The sequence below is a fragment of the Cyprinodon tularosa genome, unplaced genomic scaffold (assembly GCF_016077235.1).
Source record: "Cyprinodon tularosa strain WSP-4 unplaced genomic scaffold, ASM1607723v1 ctg107, whole genome shotgun sequence".
NCBI classification, from domain to species: Eukaryota; Metazoa; Chordata; class Actinopteri; order Cyprinodontiformes; family Cyprinodontidae; genus Cyprinodon; species Cyprinodon tularosa.
This window is the reverse complement of record NW_024037860.1, coordinates 2,460,798-2,483,351: the sequence shown is the minus strand read 5'-3', so window position 1 is coordinate 2,483,351 and position 22,554 is coordinate 2,460,798. Positions and strand designations below refer to the sequence as shown.

The 22,554-nt window shown below is 40.3% G+C and overlaps 1 protein-coding gene across 1 annotated transcript in view; it reads left to right on the top strand.

Annotated features, from left to right (window-relative positions):
* The first annotated feature begins 4,778 nt into the window (after window positions 1-4,778).
* The window catches only part of LOC119786121 (galanin receptor type 1-like), a 37,688-nt gene continuing 19,912 nt past the window's right edge, over window positions 4,779-22,554 (top strand). Inside the window, exons 1-2 of the mRNA XM_038289230.1 lie at window positions 4,779-5,810; window positions 6,187-6,252. Of these exons, the coding sequence (XP_038145158.1) occupies window positions 5,142-5,810; window positions 6,187-6,252 (735 nt within the window). The 5' untranslated portion in view covers window positions 4,779-5,141. The remainder of the gene's footprint in view (window positions 5,811-6,186; window positions 6,253-22,554) is intronic.

Genomic DNA, 22,554 nt, shown 5'->3' with positions numbered 1-22,554 from the left:
CAGCTGGTGATGGAAAGCAATAGAGTATTGATTCAAAGGGCTGAAAACTATTTTTTCCATTATCAACTCAATTGGCTGTTCACCAACAAGTGAATGAAACCGTTGGTGTCGAATTTAGAATGTTTTTTTTGTTTTTTTTTACAGTGTCCTGTCTGCCAATGTGGCAATAAGAATAATTGTCTTAATGCCAAAAACAGAGCCCAACAGATTTTGCTTTCATAAGTGAAGCAGTAGTGCTATCGCCATAGTGTTCCGCTTGATTTATGCATATAAATAGCTTTATTATAATTCATGTAGGGAGTATTACAGATTTTATGGACACTGCAATGTGAGTAGAACGGGAAAGGGAAAACTGAAAAAAAGAAGAATAGATGAAAGAGAGAGGAAATAAAAGGGAGATAAAGATAAAACATCTTCAGTCTGCTTCATGACCTGCAAATAGATGTATAAAGAACAGCAACCGATATAGTATAAGAGATACAATAAAGTAACACCTTGATACTATCGCTGAAGTATAATTGGTATTATTTAATCTGACATGCATACTGTGGTAGCTGAAGATAAGAATATGGGCTTTCTGTATGGAAGTCAATTTCTAAGTACCTGGAACAAAGCACTTGTAGTTGTTTGTAAGAGTGCACTTGTGCATGTTAAGTTTATCCAAAGGAAAAATGCTTAAAGGAGAAGTTTGGTTTTTAACACTTTTAGCCCATTTTCTGTAGTGTCCAGGATGAAATCGAATGATCGACACCAAAATTTTGACAATTGGTCCTGTCTCTGCTTTTTGGCTCATTTAGAATCACCCCCTGGCTGCTTTAGAGTGGCTTGCATAGAGCATGTCCGATAATGTCCTTAAAACAACCTTAAACGTTCTTTTTTTTAAATATGCTACTCACCGGGTCGTCAGCGCTGTTCAATGACGTTCCAAAAAAAGTTTCGTGAAGAAAAAACGTTCCTGTAGTGTTTTATTTAGCATTTTGTAAATCCCATTGAGTTCTGTTGGAATAGTCAATATTCCCCTGCCACCGGAAACGGAAATGGGGCCTGTTTACACAGTTGTAGTCTTTTCGCTTCACTCTGTGTACTCCGACGTCGAGGTGCTAACGTCTCTGTTAAACACTTTAAAAAACTCTGAAAATGGAATACGAAAGGTGGATTCTTGATTCTCGACGTCGGAGTACACAGAGAGAAGCGAAAAGGCTACAACTGTGTAAACAGGCCCCATTTCCGTTTCCGGTGGCAGCGGAATATTGACTATTCCAACAGAACTCAATGGGATTTACAAAATGCTAAATAAAACACTACAGGAACGTTTTTTCTTTACGAAACTTTTTTTGGAACGTCATTGAACAGCGCTGACGACCCGGTGAGTAGCATATTTAAAAAAAAGAACGTTTAAGGTTGTTTTAAGGACATTATCGGACATGCACTATGGAAGCCATTCTAAAGCAGCCAGGGGTGGATTCTAAATGAGCCAAAAAGCAGAGACAGGACCAATTGTCAAAATTTTGGTGTCGATCATTCGATTTCATCCTGGACACTACAGAAAATGGGCTAAAAGTGTTAAAAACCGAACTTCTCCTTTAATAGGTTGTGAAGAGCTGAATACGTGCCCCTCCAGAGCACCGAGGTGAGCGCCGGGGGACCCAAAGCCCCAGACGCCCAAAGGGACCACCAAGAGCAAAGGATCCCAGGAGGGGCCAACCCGGGACATCTGGGGGGGATCGCAATAATCTTTAACTTGATTCTTGCATTCATTAGCTTTTACTGTAGAATTCTGTAATCAAGGATAGGTTACAGTATTTAAGTTGTAACACATGGCTTATCTCACTACAGTGTGGATGGTGCTGAAACAGAGCTAAGGACATTCACCATGGCAGTGTTTGTTATTTGGAAGGAAAGAGAGAGATTAAAAGAACCTCCAGAAGACATAGGCATCATAACTGGGGGAGTAGAGGTGTACCATGAAGTGACTTAAGTATCTTCAGATTGACTTATGAGTTTAATATATGCTTTTAACCTTGTATATCAAAAGTCTCTACACTTCACATTTAAAGTCTTCCAAAAAAGCCTCATGCAACATGTGCAGCACGAGATGTCTCCTTAAGTTCAGATTTTTTATTTGTTTTGCTTGAATAAAAGAGCTAGAGAGAAACATCCTCATCATCTGGACACAAACTGAACTATAAAACCAGGTTAGTAATTCACTTGTTTGTGATCATCCACTTCCAGAAAGACGTGGTGACTAACCTGCTGTCTCCACCCCCAGAGATTCTGCCTGAGACACCCGATTCTGTTATTAATAAAACATTCTGAGAAATCTAACTGTATTGTCTGGCTCAAAGTACTGCATCCTCCTGTTTTGAGCTCTGACCCAGAAGGATTTTTATTGCTGAGATTTCGTTGTGCATTTTCATTATTGGACTTGTTTTTTTTGTTTGTTTTTTTTTCTAAAATACTTTTATAAGATGCTGTTCCTTTATGCAGAACAAGCTGTTGCACCTGTGGATAAATAACGCACAGTTTTTGTGTATAAACAAAGGATATTTTAAAGCAAAATTTTATTTAAAGACAGTTGCTGCAGCAGAAGTCTAACTCGCACACAATGCTCTTATTACATTTATTTATCTTTTTTTTTCTTTTTTTTTTTACCAGAATACCCACCCAATGTTTTTAAAAGAGGGTTAATGTGACTAGAACTTCATATACCGTGTTTCAAAGCGATCCATTCATCCATGTTCTAACACTTTTTCTTTGGGGTCCAGGTGGCTGGTGCCTACTTCTAACAGCCTTTCAAGTATTAATGTTTTACAGACTTTGGCATAAAATTAGAGGACAGGTGATTTATATGTTTTTATCTTTCCATACTGGTAATGTTGACTGAATGTTGATCATGTCTTTAGTTTTGTCTTTAGTAGATTAAAAGTTGTGATTGGAGCTTCGCATTTTATGTCTAAAATTGGGTTCTGAGTAAATGGTACGATTTAGAAAAGTGTTGTTTCTTTGTTAAGAATATGTGAGTATTGCAAATGTGGTCCTTATTAGAATTATATTTGTGACAGTTCTCCAAGCTAATAATTGGTTACTTAGAAAGCAGGCATGACAAATGTCAAAATTTCCATAATTTAAATTAAGTTGGACCAAAATGATCACCATTTAATAAGGGGGGAAAAAATGAGTGGTCTTCATAATATTCTGAACTTCAACAGTGTTAAGCTTCACATTATGTATGGTTTTACCCATGTAGTTTAGTGCTAGACATCCATGGTAACCTGATGAGGTTTGAGATGTTTCATGTAATGACTTATCTATAAAAACACTTTCCCCATTTTTTTTAAATCAGGAAACCTCCCTGATTCAATAAGGTAGAATAATGCTGACCATTTCAAATTCAATTCAGTTTATTTATATCATGCCAGTAAACATCTCAAGGCACTTTACAGAGACAATTAAACCAGTTAGAGAAATTTTCTATCTAAGGAAAACCAGTTGATTGCATCGACTCATTGACTCCAAGGCAACCCCTCACACTAACTATGCCTATTGCAATAACACCACACAGCTACACTTTAAGGAGAAAACCAATATTCCCTGTTAAGTGTCAAAAGACGGCAAACATGCTTCATATATATTAATTGGTGCAAAACTATTCCCGATATTTGTCAATAAGACTTTAAATGTTTCTTTAACACACTTAACTTTAAGTGCTCAAGTTGTATACCTAATACATTAACTAGGATCAATTTAATTCGATTATTTGTTTCCAGTTGTTGCAGATTATTCAAGTTGAATCAACTGTCCTCTTTTTTCAGTGTGTGAAAAAGGAAACAGATAAATTATTGATTTTTTTGTGCATCTTTGCATAAATAAAAGCCAAAACACATGTAGTGCTCATTCTTTTTGACTCCATAAACCCGATACCACTAATGTCAATTAGTTTTTGTCATTTTCCTGATTAGAAAGCAGAGTCCTCCTGTGTGTAATCTAATCTCTGAGAGATTTGCTAGATAACATCAGTGAACAAAAAGCATATAGAAGACAAAGTAATACTGCCGACAGGTAAGACATAAAATTGTGGACAGTTTTAAACCAGAATGAAGTTATCAAGAACCAGTCTTCCATTTTACCACAGTCACTATATCAGTGGATTAACAGAACAAGATATAACCATCAAGACAAACTTCTCTATTATTCATTTAGCGCCGCAGGAATTTATTTTTTCCTATACATTTCACAGTGTTTTTGTTGGTGTTGGTGCTTATACATATATATCTAAATAATAATAATAAAATAATAATAATAAAAAAATATATATATATGTGACGCATGAAAAAAATAGCCGTATTTCCCTGTTCCTTAACAGAGAGTCTAAAGTAATTTAATTATTTTTTGTGAGTTGTGAAAATGCTACTACTGTTTTTCTTCATGTGAGTCAGGTAAATTCATATTAATAGTTTAATCTGTAGAGTAGGTTATGCATTATTTAATGAAAATCTGTGGGAAATGTTTTTTTTTTCTTGCAAGCAGTGAAGCTTCCCTAAGTCGTTTGTAGCTAATTTCGAATAACAGCTATTGTAAAATCCTCCTTTTGTTTAACCCTCCAGGCATAACATCTCTTATGCTCCTACGCTCCAGTTTGCTTGAAAAAAAAAAAGTTTTTTTGACCTCTGGCATCCAAATTATACAAGGATGGATTCAGAAACTGGAGGAATAAAACGCATTAGAATAAGTAGCTCATTTCTTTTCCCTCCTCTCCTAACCCCCTCCCGTGCCCGTCCCCAGCCCCCTTCATCGCAGCATTTCATGGTTGGTGGTATAGGTGCTGACGCTGATGGCCCAGCCCAGCCCCCCTGATTTAAAGTGAGAGACCAAGTCCAGATGCTGAGGAGCGCAGACGCGTCTGATGCGCAACAGAAGACGGAGACGCTCCAAGGTGCCGCCGCTGGCAGCAGAGAGTTGATGCCGCACAGAAAGCTGTTCAGCTGTGGAATATTGATTTCTAACCTCATAGATTTAAAGTGATGTTCAAAAGTAAAGCGGTGGGTTTGATATAAAGTGGAAAACCTTGAGTGAAACCCAGCAGGAGCGCTCATGGAGACGCGCCTGGAGCCGGTGGTGTGAAGGAAGGAAAAAAACAGATCATGAACTTGTCAGAGCCCGTGTGGCTCCTTGGAGAGCAGTGGAACCTCACCGACCTGGAAGAGGATGGAGATAATAAACGTTTATTTGGGATAGGCACGGATAACTTCATCACGCTGCTGGTGTTTTTGCTGATCTTCACACTGGGCGTGCTGGGTAACTCCATGGTGATCACCGTGCTCGCCCGGAGTAAGCCCGGCAAGCCGCGCAGCACCACCAACATCTTCATCCTCAACCTGAGCATCGCTGATCTCTCCTACCTGCTCTTCTGCATCCCATTCCAGTCCACCATCTACATGATGAACACCTGGGTCTTGGGAGCCTTCATCTGCAAATTCATCCACTACTTCTTCACTGTGTCCATGCTCGTGAGCATCTTCACCCTCTCTGCCATGTCCGTGGACCGGTACATCGCCATCGTGCACTCCAGAAAGTCCTCCTCCATCCGCGTGGCGAGGCACGCTCTGATCGGCGTGGTGGTGATCTGGATCCTCTCCCTGGCCATGGCAGCACCCATCATGCACTACCAGAACCTCTTCCATGGGGTGAATAACGAAACTTTCTGCTGGGAAGTGTGGCCGGATCAGAGCCAGAAAAAGGTCTACGTGGTGTGCACGTTTGTTTTTGGTTACGTCTTGCCTCTTCTCCTCATTTCCTTCTGTTACGCAAAGGTAAACACTGCAAAAATGACCTAGAAATAAGCAAATATGTCTTAGGTCAAGTATATTTACCCTTAATTTGAGGAGGTAAATAAGATGATTTGCCAGTGGAATGAGTTAAAATAAGAAACTTGGATATATGCACTGGAAATAAGACAATGCAATTGTTTTTTTTCTTATTTTCAATGTAAATTATATTATTCCATTGGCATTGTGTCTCATTTATCTCCTCAATTCAAGCAAAAATGCACTTAAATTAAGAAAAAATATCTCATTCAGATTCACATTTTTTGTAGTGAAGAGAGCTGCTCGGGTTAGTCTGTATGCATACCTACTGATCAACCAAAACTATATCTATTGTCTTATTTGTTTATTTTTTTGTTTACAGGTGATTAATCACTTGCACAAAAAATTAAGAAATATGTCCAAAAAGTCTGAGGCTTCAAAGAAAAAGGTAAGCGTCGAATTATTATTATTAATATATTGTTTTGGTATTTATCAGCATTTTCACACTGTGTTAGTTTCTGATAAGAGCAACATGGGGTGATAAAGCATGGGAGGCACCATGAGCAGAAGAAAAAAGATAAGTTTAGTCAGGGAGTTGTTAAGAAAACATTGTCTTGTGCTTTTTTCCATGTTGACCTCTTTAAAAATCTCCCCACCACTCATGTTGTTCACAGTAAGAATCTTAAGAAAGCAGCAGTCCTGTTTTGACACCTCAAATTTATCTAATTTGAAAATACTTTTCAACAGAACCAACATTCTTTTAAGAAATAATTAGAAAAACCTGATCATACCTAACTAGGGTATAAATACAAACAACGTTGCATAAACATTAGATGAAATTGTTTCTATATTGATCACCAGTAAAGTGTGAATCACCATGGGCTTCATTGGGGTGGTGGGGGTGTTCAAAGGAAGGGGATCGATCTTCTACGGTTTCACAAATATTTCAGCCTGTGACCCAAAATAATAACAATGTAACCTACTGATAAACACCCATAAAACTCCCTACTTATCAATATATGTATACAAATTATGTAATTACACTTATTTTAAATATACTGATTATTAAAAAACTACACTGAAATATTCATAAATTCATGTTCTCTAACTTCATCCATCAGAGTCGCGGTGGGGCTGGTTTCTATCTCCAGCATTCTTTAGGTGAAAGGTGGAGTACACCCTGGATAGTCCATCGCAGGCCAACACAGAAACACAAAACCGTGCACACTAATTAACACCGTTACACCTAAGGATTTAATTTAGAGCTGCTCTCCAGCCTAACACTCATGTTTTTGGACTGTGGCAGGAAGCTGGGGTACCGGGAGAGAACCATTTCATGCACAGGGAGAACATGCAACCTCCATGCAAAAAGACGCTGGGCTTAGATTCAAACCCAGGACCTACTTTCTGATGGACAACACTGTTACAAACTGGCCATACTGAAGCCCTACATTGAAATATTTAATTTATTATTAAAAACATATTTTAGAATATATAATGGGATGTGTAAATATGTGCATTTTGCATTTTCACAGCATATGTAATATTTGAATTATGTCTTGGATAAACAGATAAATGCAACTTCTCTTTATTTCTTTCACATTTATGTCATTTTATATAATATATATCTCAGGGATCACCTCACGATGGTTGTCAAAAAAAACTTGCGACCCCCAACTTTGGTGTCTTGTGACCCCCAGTGGGTCCTAAAAACTGATCTCTATTTATTCACGGGATTGTTGATTGCACGTTGGTAGTACAGGGTTTAAGTGAAGCCACCGGCCACCATATTGGTACTCCCTAGTGAGACCAGTCGCAATGTAAACATAATGTGTCTTACAGTATCGAACAATGACGATATTCTCATTTTCAGGGGAACTTAAGACTTTTACATTAAAGATAAAGTCTCACTTTGACACACTCTTACTGTTTCATAGCATGAGTAGATTACTCTAACTTATAATAAAAAATAGACTCATCCCATTGCATAGTCAGTAGGAAGTCTATAAATCATGTAATATAACATATCATACAAATCCATCACAATAGAATTACTGTGTTAATTGAGCATCATAATACAGATGTTCCAAAAGTTGATGATGTAAATGTAATATACTTTATTGTATTTCATTGTTATGGTAATAACATATAACATATGATTTCAAGATTTTACATCAAGACTAAATTGCAAGTACATGTCTGATATTGCTGCAGTATGCTATCTCTCTGCATTAGCCTTTAAACATTTTTGAGTTGCTTTTTTTCCCATCAATGTAACATGCAATATATTTCAGCACATGACTTTTTCAAATGAAAAACACAGCATTGCAAAAACAACTACGTAAAGAATTACTATATTGACAGTTCGCAATCAGTTACTTTCTATTTATTTTGCTTTTTATTTTCTAACATTAGACACAATGTCAATGACTAAAGGACAGATTAGACTTCTGCATCCGCACACATCAAATGTCGCTTGCGTCTGGTTGCAAACCAATTTTGCTGGTATGCTTCTGCACCATCGGTCTGGAATTTCTAGGGACGCACAGCAGTCTCCTGCCAAAGCACAAGGGTTAGCCTATTCGAGAACTCGCGAGACCTTTGGCGGATGGTCACAAGGACTTTGGCATCACCGGTGGGAGTCCTTATCTTCCAAAACAACAATGGCGCGTCTGCAAGATATCACGGTCAGGGAGATGGATCTAGAGTTGTTAGAAATCAAAGAGGAACAGGTTCTGGCTGATCTCCCTCCAGGAGTTGGCAGAGACCTTTGCATCTTTATATAATTTGTCTGAGGCATCGTACAAGTGGTTGTACTTCCGAACCTCTTCGAGTAATCTTTGTCGTAGTTGCCCATTGTAGTTTTTCCTCGGTTTTTAAAAATGGCGCACCCTGGCTCAGAATCGAGAAGGACGACCCCACATACAGCCGGAAAGGCATACCAAGGACCAATCACAGCTGCTTTTTGTCTGCGCACTTCCAGTTGAGTTCTACGCGGGTTTTGCGACCATCTGACACATGGTCAGGATTTTTTTTCAGAGACAGATTTGACGGTTGCAGAGGCTATACGTCAGAAGCATAAATTGGCCTTAACACTGTCAATGTCTTTGAGTCGGTCCAAGATATCCAGACTAATGATATGCCACATACTATAGTATGGGATACATCGATGTATATATAGATTTTCTTGGTTAGTACTACTACTAACTACTATTTTTACTACGCATCTCCGTGGGAGTGGGGAGTACCAATATGGCGACTTGTGGCTTCACTTTTTTCGGGCAATCAGCAGTCCAGTGAATAAATAGAGATCAGTGGTCCTGACCCCACTTTGGGAACCCCGTTCTAATGAAAAAACATGCAGGAAATTCAACATCCTGCTATAGCAGGTTTCTAAATAACAGGGAATGCATTTAGTGAAATAAACTAATATGCATTTTGTGAAAATAATAGACAGACAGACAGACATAATTTAAGACAAATGCACCCATATCCAAATCCTTCATACAAAGTTTGATTTCTAATAAACTGACCTCGAACTCAAAAAATGCTCTCACTGCTAAACTTGCTTGAATTGATTAGAAAGACAGTTATTTAGTGGATTTGTCATAAAATTCATTTTGATCAAAGAACAATTCATGCCAGAACATCACTGTATCCAGAGGCTCTCCTATTTGTCCAGATAAATGTTCAGCTCGCCAGTATGATTTAGTTCACATGCTTAGAATGTTTCTTTATAGGAGTTTTAAAACTTTTCTTCTAATAATGGATTAGGACCAAAACATAGAATATTACATTAGGTCTTTAGTTTCCCTCAAGATGGGTAGAAATATATTAATAGAATGCATGAAAACACTCATGGAGGAAGGCTCCATTTTGTACTGAAAAGAAGACAACCAAACAAAATCATAAAATGTGCAAAACCTGCAGCAAGAATTTTAGGAGATTTTATTTTCATGTCAGTTGATGGGATTGTGCTCCCCTCCACATCGTCTAGCATGCTCAGAGTAATAGCTGTAAGAAAATACCTTGTTATCGACACAGGTGGCTGATAAAGTCAGAGCTTGATTGGTTCTTTGATGATTTGGTGCTAAAGTAAAGGGCTATTCTTGGATATTTTTGTTAGGAGTCTTAAATGCATTTAAATTAGACATCAAACATATTTGTTCTGGTTATAAATCTGATGGATTACTCTTCCTCTTGGAAAGATTTATTGATAGAAAAAACAGCAGCAACTTAAACAGCTTTGGGAATGATTGAGACAGCAGGAGGGACTCGCTCAGGCCTCTTCATTAATCCAGCCCCACTTCTGACCGTACTGTTATACCTCTAATCCCGCAGAGAAAAGAACCTTTTCTTTTCTTTAGAGCTTAAAAAGGGAATATCATTAGCATTGTGGTTAGCTGTCATGCCCTCTTTATTCTAGTTGGAGGTCATTACTGCAGCTTTGCCAAGGGACAGTTATTTGCCGTTGCCTGCCTGATAGCTGATCTTTTCCTCTGTATGGCTGTTGCTCTTCACAGCTGGTTGGGTTAACAGCACGCATTTGCTGTCCACCCAGTGCCATAAAGCCAGGGTTTACAGACTTCAGATGTGCCTTGAGTGGGGGAGTTGATGAGAATGTAAATATGCTTTAATGTGATCCCATAGTTCTTTGCATGTATGTTTTACTGCACAAGGCTTAAAATAACTGGGAGGTAAAGGTAGGAATGTCAAATATTCTTGTGATTTACTGTTCTTGTTGAGTGTGGCGTTGGGAGAATACACAGAGGGGATATGAGAAGGTTTGCCGAGAAATATTTGGCATCGGTGCATAAAGCCTTGACTATAGTAAATACATTCCTGAGATAAGATATAGTGTTAAAGCCTTTTCAATATCAGAGGGGACTGTTTCCACAGAGTATCAACAATAGAGGATGTTTATATATGTCAAACTGGGGTGTTCCTCCTTTTAAAAGCTATTTTTATGCATTTGTATCTTCTCCTAACAGAATGTGTCTCCAAGAATGTGCTTCTGATATTTTGTCCTGTGTGTCATTCTGGAAGATTAATGCACAGCGAGGCATCCCAGACTCTTTGGAGAATCAATGAAAACCAAATCATGAACATACAGGAAGCAAACAAATCAGATGCCCACTTTTGCCCATTTGTATCATTTAAAGTGTGCCTGTAGATGCGTTTTTTTTGGTGGAGTCAGATGTCAGTTCAAATCTTTCTGAAGATGTTACCAATGGTTAGAACCCAGCTGATGAAAATTCCAGAGTTACAGATTTTGTGTTAATTTGAGCAGAAGCTTTTTTTTTTAAATGGCAAATTTAAAGCGGCACAAACTGCCATATTTGTGAAGTTGAATGTTCAGGGACACCTTCAATTAAAATCTCACTCCTACTACTAATGTTGTCAATCTTCATGCTGAACTCTATAAATCAATAGAAAGTTGCAGAAAAAAATTGTAGTAAAGTAAGTAAGTAAAAGCAGTATGAAAGAGTGAATAATACCACATTATGGTCCTGAGTAAATGTGATGGGTTCCTTTCAGAAATCTAATCTGTCGGTTTGTTTCTTATTAAAATAGAAAAGATATGTTATGTAAAACAAGAAGAGATGAAAGATTTAAAGTTTATATCTAAACACCAAGACAACTTCCCCACATTCCTCAACTCTGACCAAAGAGCCCGCTGGGTCATTCACCATGTTTTCTTTTCTTCTCTCTCTCTTTTTATGTTTTTTGTTGTTTTTGCTTTTAAACTGATGTTGCTGATGTAGTGAAGTTGCTTTGGTGAGGCTGAGGGTGAGGCATTCATTTGCAATCTACATGTATGGCTTTGGATTTCGCTAGGAATGTAAAAATACCTCCTATTTGTCTCATAGAGATGAGAAAATCTTTAAGAAAGCTTGGGCTAAAACCATTTTTTATTATGCACGTAAAATAACAAAGCTTTCTCAGATCAACAGCATTTCTGTAGCCAATTTCAGCGTATCAGGGCACTATGCTCAAATTTGTCCCTGCTACACTGAAATTCAGGCCACTACGGTCATTTCTTATGCAGTAAAGGTATTGTCCCTATGACTGACTTCTGGGCTCCATCCTCCAGGGCTCTGTCCTACCCATTTTGGCACAGACACCGGTTACGCTGAAAGTTGTCAAAATTATTCGGAAATTGCACTACAGACCCATCAGCAGACAGGGGATCCAGCTTTGAATGCAAGCAGGCAATATAGGTGGAGAAAAAAACAAAACAAAAATCCATATGCCAAATTATTATCTGCCACCCCCTGGTTCAGATAGGAGTACTTGTTTCACATGTGATGAGTTATGTAAAGATAGGTCAAGCAATCATTTGACAGGCAACTGACTGGCTAGGGGTGCCACCGCACCACCCCATGTTCTACCCCTGTGGACAAGTGTACAAAATGTACACCAGTGCAGCAACAAAGGGATAAGATTAAACTAATCAAATGCAGAACCGCAGTGAGGTACTCCAGAATAAATTATTTTAATGTTTCACAGTGCAGCCATAGTGGTGCGCATGTTGCGCCCTCTCTGTAAGGGCCAAAAACATTGACAAAAGTGCAGGGCACTCCCCTCCTTCCTCAATCATACAACCTGAGCAGCTACAGGAGAGCACAGGGAGAGCGGTTGTGAGGTTGCAACTGCACAAAACCTCGAGCAATCTCTCTTATTACAGTTATTGAAAAAAACAACACGTATACTGCATGAATGATATGATGGTAAACTTCCATGGTTTTTAAGCCATGACTATTCACATCAAGGTATATCTTGAATTTAGAAAACAGTCCATGCCTATTATTAATCCAGGATTAACTTGCTTATAAGGGATACTTTATCCTTGTTTAGTTCAAAGGCTTTGTTTTAAAGAATATATGAATATTTTAGATAACCCCCTTTACGTTTGACCAAGTTAAGGTTTTTAGATCATTAACAAAAAAAGCTGTAGCATAACACAGACAGTAGTATTTATCATGCTAGAATGGCTTATATTTGATTTAAAAAAATCTACGTCTAAGCTGTTCTATCTGGAAAAGGTGAACCAACGTCATATTAAACCTATTGATTAAGAATGGGATGTCCCTTAAGCTCATGTGATTTACCGCAGGCTGATAAATAGTTTTGGCAATATAGTGTATCTTAAGGCCATTTGGCCCAATCTTCCTTGGAGTGCATCTCAAGCTCCATCAGGTTGGATAGAAGACATCTGTGCAGAGTATTTTTCCCATCTGTCAGAGATCTCTATTAGATTTAAATCTGAATTCCAACTTGACCAATCCAGGGCATTCAAATATGTATTTTGAAGCCACTTCTTTAAGATACTGACTATGGCCTTTTTGGTTTATTATTCCAGTCTGAGGCCAAGAGCAGTCTGGAGCAGCCTTTTATCCTTAATATCTCTGTACATTGTTGCAATCATCTATTCCTCAATGTGTTCTAGTGAAAACCATCCCCATTTCATGATGCTGCCATCACCATACTATAGGGATTATATTGGTCTGGTGAGGAGGTGTACCTGGTGTCGTCCATACACAATGCCAGGGATTCATACCAAATATTTAAGATTTTACCCGAGAAGACAAAAAAATTGTAAATGCTGGATTTCATGGTCTAGGAGTCCTTCTGGGACTCTTTGGCAAACTTATATGCCCTGCCATGTGCATTTTAATAACGACTGGCTTTTCTCTGGCAATACTTCCATACAGAAATCTCTGTTGAGGTTTTAGCATCTCAACAGAGGAACACTGTAGTTCGGAATAAGTGACGATGTGGTTCTTCAGCAACTTACTAACTAAGGCTAATCTCTGTTTGCTAAGCTTATGTGGTGGGCCCACTCTTGGAAGTGCCCTAATGGTTTCAAACTTCTATTTACCAAGAAAGGAGTCCACTGTGCTCATATGGACCTTCAAAAGTGCAGAACAATTTCTATATAATTTCCCATAATTTTGCATCAAGACGATCCTGTCTCAGAGAACTGCATAGAATGCCTATGACCTTATGCTTGGTCTTTGTGCTCTGACAAGCACTGTCAGCTGTTGGACCTTATAGAGACATACTTGTGCCTTTGATGATATCCAATTGACCTCAGATGGATTACATTTAAACCTAGAAAACCTTGGAAACAGTCTGCAGTTTAACTCAATTTGGAGCTTGATGGTGAAAGCTGTGAATATATATGTATAGTTAGTGTGAATTCTCAGCTTTCTTTATTATAAAATTGACAACATTCTTAGACATTGTTTTCACATTGCCATTATGCTGTTTTGTGTGTAGAATGTTGAGGACAAATATGAATTTAACTGAAACATGTGGATAAACTGCAGCACTGTGAATAATTTCCAAATGCACTCTCCAGGGTGAATGTCATTTCTCATTTTCCACACTTAATCCTTTGGACAGTTAGATCTTTGAGATCACTAAATTTCACTAAATATAATTGTATTGGCATGCATTATCAAAATGTAAGGGAACTGCCACCCTTTGCTATTTACAGAGCTAAAATGAACTATCATGTGCTTGAAAGCAATTCATGAAGCATGAAATATTTCCTTATTAAGAGACTAAAGTAATGTTTTTGCGCAAATTGAACATATAAGCTATTAAGCAGTAACAGATAAAAAAGATTATTAAGAAGCAAGTTTGATTCAGTAACCTTCAACTTCTCCTCGTTAAAAAGTTATCCAAAGCATTGAATTATTTCTTTAGGCCGGGTATGTATAGAAAAGTTACACTGAAACAAAATCCAAATTTTTTTTTCTTCTATCTCAAAGTGAAAAATTGACTTGTGGAAAGAAGCAAAGGAATTCAATAAAAAACAAATAATTTGGTTTCTTGGGCCACACAGAGTAGAGTCCTTAGTCTAAAGTTGGGGGTTGGGAAAAAAAATCATTGTGTCATCATTGTTTGTGGATGGAAAAAGTCTTGTCAGCTCACTGTTAGCTCTGTGAAATCGTATGTGAATGACAGCTGGAGAGAACAAGGTCTTTCCCAGTGCTGATTGGGAAACCACACATCAAAGAGAAACAAAAGTGTTTTATCGAAAGAGACTTAAACTCGTCCAAGGATTCACACATAATGGGTGAACTATGATGTTTTATGTGTCGTACAAGTGGGTTCAACAAACAGCTGTGATCAGCACTCAGATATCCAGGCGTCCAGATGGAGCAAACAGATGGATATGGATAATTAGGAAAATTTATATTTGGCCCAGTCTGCCCAAAATTTTAAAGTAATATCTGTAAATTGAGATATGGACAGCTTATGCTTTAGAGGTCATGCTTTATCTCCTAAGCTGAGTGTTATTATCCCTTATGAATGAGTCAACCATCACCAAGAGTTACTTCTCAGACACTCTTTAAGTAGCTATATATATATATATATATATATATACATACTGTATATATACATAAAGCATAATCATTAACTCTGTCTGGTTGCAGTCCACTTTAAGGCTGTGTGTGATTGCCATAACCCGGATGACTGGGAATTTACACAGGCATGTTGCCTTACAATCTGGGAACGATACCCTCATGTTGGTGTGAGAGTATGACCGTATTTTTAGAAAAGTTGCAGATTACAGAAACCCCCATCGATTCAGTCTGAGATGCAGACAACAAAAAATTTCTCTAAACAGCAAATACCTCAAATCTACAATCAAAGGGCACAGAGCTGAACAGATTATTTTGACAGCCAAAGCCAGCTCCTGAGCAAAGGAATAAGATAAAGTCGAGGTCCAACTTTCAGAGAATCTCCTAGAAGCGTTTCTGGAAGACGTTGTTAACTGACTTTATTGGTATTATAGTTTGGTGCCTCTGCTCGGGAAACAGAGTCTGCATTAATTTGTCGCTAGGCTGAAACTCCTCAAGCTCTAATTGCCGTTGAGCTTGAGGAGGGCAGGGCTTGTTATGCGACATCATTACAAATTATGAAGCTGCTAATTTCTGTCCCTTTGCTTCTGTTCTCTTGATCTTTTATGCTGTTAAAGTTTCCAATCTTTGACGTCACCATTTAAAATAGGTTATTTTTTCTCTGTATTGCTCAGTTGCACAGTGTTCTTCTGAGCATGTAATGATGCATGTGGAAAACTGACTCAAACAAGCGGATGGCTAGCTCAATTGGTAAGTCACCGTCCTTCAAACAGGAGGCCTGGGTTCCATGAGCTGCCAGTGTTGTTCTTTAGGCAAGACCCTTTACGCTAATCAGAATCATATATATATATATATATATATATATATATATATATATATATATATATATATATATATATATATATATATATATATATATATATATATATAAATTATATAAATATAAATTTCTATATATAGAAATAAAAAAGAGATAAAGTATATACACATATAGCTCTTCTGTATATATATATATATATATATATATATATATATATATATATATATACATATATATATATATATATATGTATATGTATGTATGTATATCTATATGGATATGTAAAAACTAAATCCAAGTAAAGTGAAAATCCAAGTAAAGTGATATGTGGCGTGCAAAAAGAATGATTTTCTGTGGAGCTCTGTGGTGCATCTGGGTAGGAGGAGTCTTCTGCTGAAGGAGCTCGTCTGTTGGACCAGTGTGTCATGGAGAGGATGTGAGTCATTGTCTAAGATGGACTGGGAGCCTGGACAGCATGCCTCCTATGGGGAGTGGCAACCTAGTGGTTAGGATGTTGAGCTTGGAAACTTGAGGTTCTGAGTTCGAGCCCCACTCCCATGGACTGCCTCTCTGGGTCCCTGAGCAAAGACACTTAACCCCACACTGCTCCCCAGGCGCTGCACAATGGCAGCCCACTGCTCCCAAAGGGGATGGGTTACATGCAGAGAGTTAATTTTGTTGCTCTGTACTTGTGACAGTGTATTGACCATTTAAATAAAAAGCTGGAAAACTGGCACTGTGAGCAGATGCTTTATGTTTGTTGTATGTTTTATGTTTGTCTAAAGGGACCAGGCATAGACTGCGTGCATCCCCCCCTTTAACCCATTAGGCCCAAACCTGTATAAGCTTGGGTCTCACTGGATCTTAAAATAATATTCTTGAATAAGAATATGCGTTTTGAGAGCATATTCTCCAATATCAGCTTCCTTTATATTCCCTGAGACGAGGGTGAGCCACTCAGAAGGTGGTAATGGAAACAGTTTATTCATTTCTTTATTTTTTGTGCTGTTCTGTTTGTGACTTATAAACATAGAGGAAAAACTGCATAAATAGTCTGTGAGGAAAACGTTTTCAAGGGGAAACAGGGAAGTATGGGTTTAGTGGTTTCACTTAAAAGTCATGCTCTTAATGCAGCATGTATTAAATTAGTTTAAATACAGAAAATTAATCATCAGTGTTATCAGCAATGTTAACCCACCTTATCAAGGGAGGGAGGTTGAGGGTTACTGTAAAACTGTGGGGTACATTTCCACCTTTTCCTCACTTCAATCTGTGTCTGTAGCTCTAAGAGGCAGATTGTTTGTTTTTTTTTAAAAGAGAAGTCCCATCATATTCAGAATTCAAACTTCTGAAAGTACTTTAACTATTAAATAATTAAATACTGTTCAATTATTAAGTGTTTTTAAATTAAGAGTAATTTCATTTGAATGTGCTTTACCAGAGACTTCCATGTTTGTCAAAGAACACTACTGCCACCCAGCAGTTTGTGACGTCACGGTGCGGTATCGGCGGTTGAGCAAGTCCCGGTGCTGTATCTGGTGTTTGTCACAACGCGCTATTATCCAAGTCATCTTGAAAACATTCTTCTTCTAAATGTTGGCTACATATTACGTGTTTTTTCTCTGGCCAGAAGTTAGATGGCAAATCTTCCCTCTTCAAGTTGGTAATCCAACGACGAACCCATCCGTGGGTGATCATGACTCGGAAAGGTGAAATAACACTTTTTGTTTTCACTTTACCGATATATTACAACATCCAACTGCCATGCACGTGGGCATTGTCAGTTCAACTATAGCTCTTGCAAATTTCAATGGTGAAGTCCTCTCGAAATGTTAAGTAATTTTTGTTGATTGCAGGGGTGTCTAGTAGTTCCCATGGATTTTCAAGTAAAAAGCCTAGAGGAAAATGGCGCTAGGCTTACCACACCGTGATGTCACTGCCGGAAGATGTCAGGAGTAGGGGTGTAAATAATAATCGTTTTGTATCGACAGTGTTGGGAAAGTTCAAAGTTCAAAGTTCAGTTCACACATTTTAAAATGAACTAGTTCAGTTCATAGTTCATAATTCAAAATTTTGAACTAAGTTCACAGTTCCAAAAAATGAACTAGTTCATAGTTCTTTTTTGTTTTTTATATATTGCTCAATTACATCATAGCCTACATCATAGCCTACTCTAACACTGAACTGTGCGTCAGATTTCATCTTCATATCCAGTTTTGAATCCTTATCCAACCAGGGTTTACATTAGCATTGAGGGGACAGCATTTCCCCATTGTTGCTTTAATGCTTTGTTGCTGTCCATTCACTTCACACTAGTAGCAGCTGCAGTTTTCACCCCTACAGTATATTCTCAAAAACATAAGGAAAAATGTGCTGCTTGAATGGTCTATTTTATGAGGAATTATTAAAAGAAAAACAGGAAAGTAGTCTTTAAGGTGCAAATGTTTTTTTTTTTTTTTTTTTAATTATTTTTTCCATTTGAAATTTAATTTCAGTACATACTAAAAAGGAATACTGGAATCCTGGAAAATTATACCAGGCAGGTTTAAGTGAATGTGGCAGGCAGGTAGTGTATACAGGAAAGAGAACCTGATACTAGCAATTTCTGATGGACCAACAACGCCACCTTGGGAATTTCACCCAAAGAATTAATTTTAAAGGTAAGATACGTAAATCCGTTCTACCATAGAGAGAGTCAGAGACGTGGTTATAATTTAGAAAAAACAGCAATTCTTTATTTAAACATGATTAAAATAACAGATCTTGTTAAAATATACTACCCACACACACAGGAAGGCGAGGGGAGAGCCTGATTCAGATGCTGAGGCCTACCTGATGGAGTGGGTCGAGGCGAAGTGAGGAGTGATCCCATTAGATAAACCAAAACAAAAAGGAAGGCACCCCAAATCACTCGTGGCAGCCACTACACACATGCACTCTGTAAAACAATGGACTAGAAGGGGGCGGCACTGCACACCAAAACGGGAAGTCCCCACCACCAGGACACCAGGATCCACCACGTCAGCTCTCAGCAACTGAAAAGACAAAGAGGGGCATAAATAGCTTTTCACACACACACGCGCACACACACACTATAAGGGGAGAGAACAAAAAAAAAAAGAATAACCCAAAAAAAACATTAAGAGTCACAGGAACAATTGGAACCCAAAATGCAATTCCCCATGGACTCAGGCAACCCAGATAACTGAATAAACTCAGGATAAGAAAAATAATAACAATCAAGAACCAGTCCAGTAACAGAGGTTGAACAGTTGTCACATAAACAGCCCTTTGAATAATCCAGCCCAGCCTATGCTGCTGGAAGAGGCAATTTCTGCTGCAGGCGGGCTCCAAGTTTAACCAGCCACAATACCGGCTGATTAAAGCGTCTCCGACCGCACCGCCGTGGTTAAACAACAGTTGGAACCGAGGTGGAGCCGCAGCTCAGGCGTCCGACTGCCGTGAGCTATCAAAAAGCTGCAGCTGGAACGTGTCAAAGCTGTGTTGTTTCTCCCAAGTTAACGCCGCTGGAATTCCCCAGATCACCAGACCCCACACCGACCTATCAACAAAATATTACTGCTTTGTGGAGGAGCAGGAAGTGAATGTGTCAGATTGTCATACAGCATACATACCGATCCGGCCACCAGAGAAATCTCACTGAGGAAGAGGACGGAGGCAAAGCTGCCGATTACGGCCAGGTTTGATTGACGCGCTGATCACGAGCGCTGTAACCGGGAACGTCTTGTCTAACAAACCACCAAACATGCACATCAGCACCACAATTATCCATTGAGCGCACTAGCAGCCACTGCAACCTACCTGTACCGTTAACCAGCAGCCGAGGCGACCCGGAAGCAAAGCGGAGGAACCAGAGGAAGAGGGTAACCGATAATGCCACCACTCCCCTTTTATAGGGTGCCCTCCAGAGGCAATTGGCTGACACTGCCCCTGCAGCCAACACTCCTGCCTCCAGGAGCATGAGGAGATGTCCTCCTGCTACAGTCTTCCCCCCCTTTATGCATCGTCGCCCCGACGATGCCACCAAATTAAGACACCATGCTAGTTCCAGGGCCTAAAGAACCCTGCAATTGCATTAGACGTAGGACCAGAGAAAATTGTTGGTCGTGGGAGATGGTGGACATTGGTATGTTGACCAGCAGTAGACCGTGTTGTCCGGCGAACAGCCCTTTCACTACAGCCCGAGTTTACTACCGGTAGAGGAACCAGCTCTTCCGGTAGCAACTCAGCTACCGCACCACAAGGAACGTCTGATGTTCCTTGTACTGTTGGATCTATGGAGAGAAGAGGCAGCTCCGGGGTGGCCTGGGCCTGACTGGCATTGGCCTGAGGAATCTCCTGCCTCAGTATAAACAAATCACCATCAGCAGATGGTTCATCCTCAACCTGTGGCTCCTCAGGAGGAACTAAAGGAGGGGGGGCTAGAGCGCTAGCTCCAACCACGGCTTTCAACAGCGTACGATGCACATGTTTAACCTGTGTGGGATCATTAACAGTGACAATAGTGTACACCGAGTGACCGTCCTTCGGGGCCTTCAAAATCCGGTATACTACAGAACCCCACAAATCTTGAATTTTGTGACGTCCCTTGTGGCTCATATTACGGAGGTACACCAACTGGCCCTCCTGTAAGGGGGCATCGCGGACCTGCTGGTCATGATGGTTCTTCCGCCGCTCAGCCACGACCCTTAACCTTTCACGTGCTCCTTCGAAGGCGACCTGCAAACGGGCCTGGTGTTCTTGGACCCACTCATGAATGCTTCCACTTCTCGGCTCCTGTACCTGACCCAACAGAAAATCCAGTGGGAGTCTTGGCTCCTGCCCAAACATTAAAAAGAACGGGGACTCACCAGTTGCCTGGTGGGGAGTGGTGTTGTAAGAGTACAGGAGCTGAGGCAAACAGGAGCTCCAGTCTCGTTTCCGAGAAACTGGCAAGGTTCGTAAGAGATTATGCAGCGTTCTGTTGAAACGCTCACACTGTCCATTGCCGGCGGGATGGTAAGGAGTGGTCCTAGATTTTGTAATCCCATAAAGATTACAGAGCTGCTGGATCAAATTGCTCTCAAAATTTCGACCCTGATCTGAATGGATGCGGGCAGGCACCCCCAATTTACAAAACCATTCAGTTACCAGAGCCTGAGCCACAGTGGAGGCTCGCTGGTCACGAGTGGGTACGGCAAGCGTGTACTTGCTGAACACATCCGTCATGACCAGAACATCTTCTACCCCAGCCTGGGTTGGTTCCAAGACCGTGAAGTCTATGGCCACGATTTCATTAGGCCGAGAAGCCAGCAAATGCCCCATGAAGCTATGGGTGGCAGAGTTAGTGCCTTTGGCCACCTGGCACCTCTCACAGGATTGGCACCAATGTGCCACATCAGAGGACATACCCGGCCAGTAACACTGCTGCCGCAACAACTCCAGGGTCCGTTCGATGCCCTGATGGCCATGTTTCTGATGGGCTTCTGTTAAAACCTCTTCTTTTAGTACCGCTGGTAACAGCAGCTGACAGACGGACTCAGCACCATCTGGCCGGAGGGTCTGGCGGTACAAAGTGCCGTTCCTTTCCACCAAACGATCCCACTGACGGAGCAAAGCCAGCGCGGGTGGGGTGAGCAATTTACGCTCAGCAGGGGTTGGTTGTCGCTTTTCCTCCCAAAACTGTAGGAACTGCTGGATAACAGGGTCGGTCTGCTGCAGCCTACAGATCTCTGCAGGGGCATGGTGAGGAAGGGCTATGATGGTAGCCTGTCCTGCCTCTGCTTTGGAAACCCGCAGAGCTTGCTGCAGAGAGGCCGGGAGTGATGTACCCGGGAGCATGGCTTCCATGTCCTGCATACTGGGAGGCTGCTGGCGAGACAAAGCGTCAGCATTCCTATTGACCCTCCCTGATCTATATTTGATTTCAAAGTCAAATGTGGCAAGCTGGGCTGCCCAGCGTTGTTCAGTGGCCCCAAGCTTAGCCGATGACAGGTGGCTGAGGGGGTTGTTGTCCGTGTAAACAATACACTTCTGACCAAGCAGATACTCCCTAAATTTTTCGGTCATGGCCCATTTAAGAGCCAAAAACTCCAACTTCATGGAGCTGTAGTTGGCCATATTGCGCTCAGTGGGCCTTAGGCCCCTACTCGCATAAGCGATGGGCCTTACCTTGCCGTTCTGCTCCTGTGACAGGACCGCTCCTAGGCCACCAAAACTGGCATCAACCTCCAAAATGAAAGGGAGGGAAAAATCAGCATATGCCAACACAGGAGCTGTGGTGAGCTTGGTCTTAAGGGCCTCAAAACTGCGTTGGCATTCCTCAGACCAGTTCCCTGCCACTGCACCCTCTGGTCTCTTCCCAGATTTTGTGCTCCCCAGCTTGGCTACCAGCTGGTGCAGAGGGGCGGCCAACTTGGCAAAGCCCTTCACGAACCGGCGGTAGTAACTGGCAAAGCCAAGGAATGACCGCAGTTCCGAGATGGTGCTTGGAGGCTGCCAGTCGGTTACCACTTCCACCTTACTGGGGTCGGTGGAAACACCCTGGTCCGAG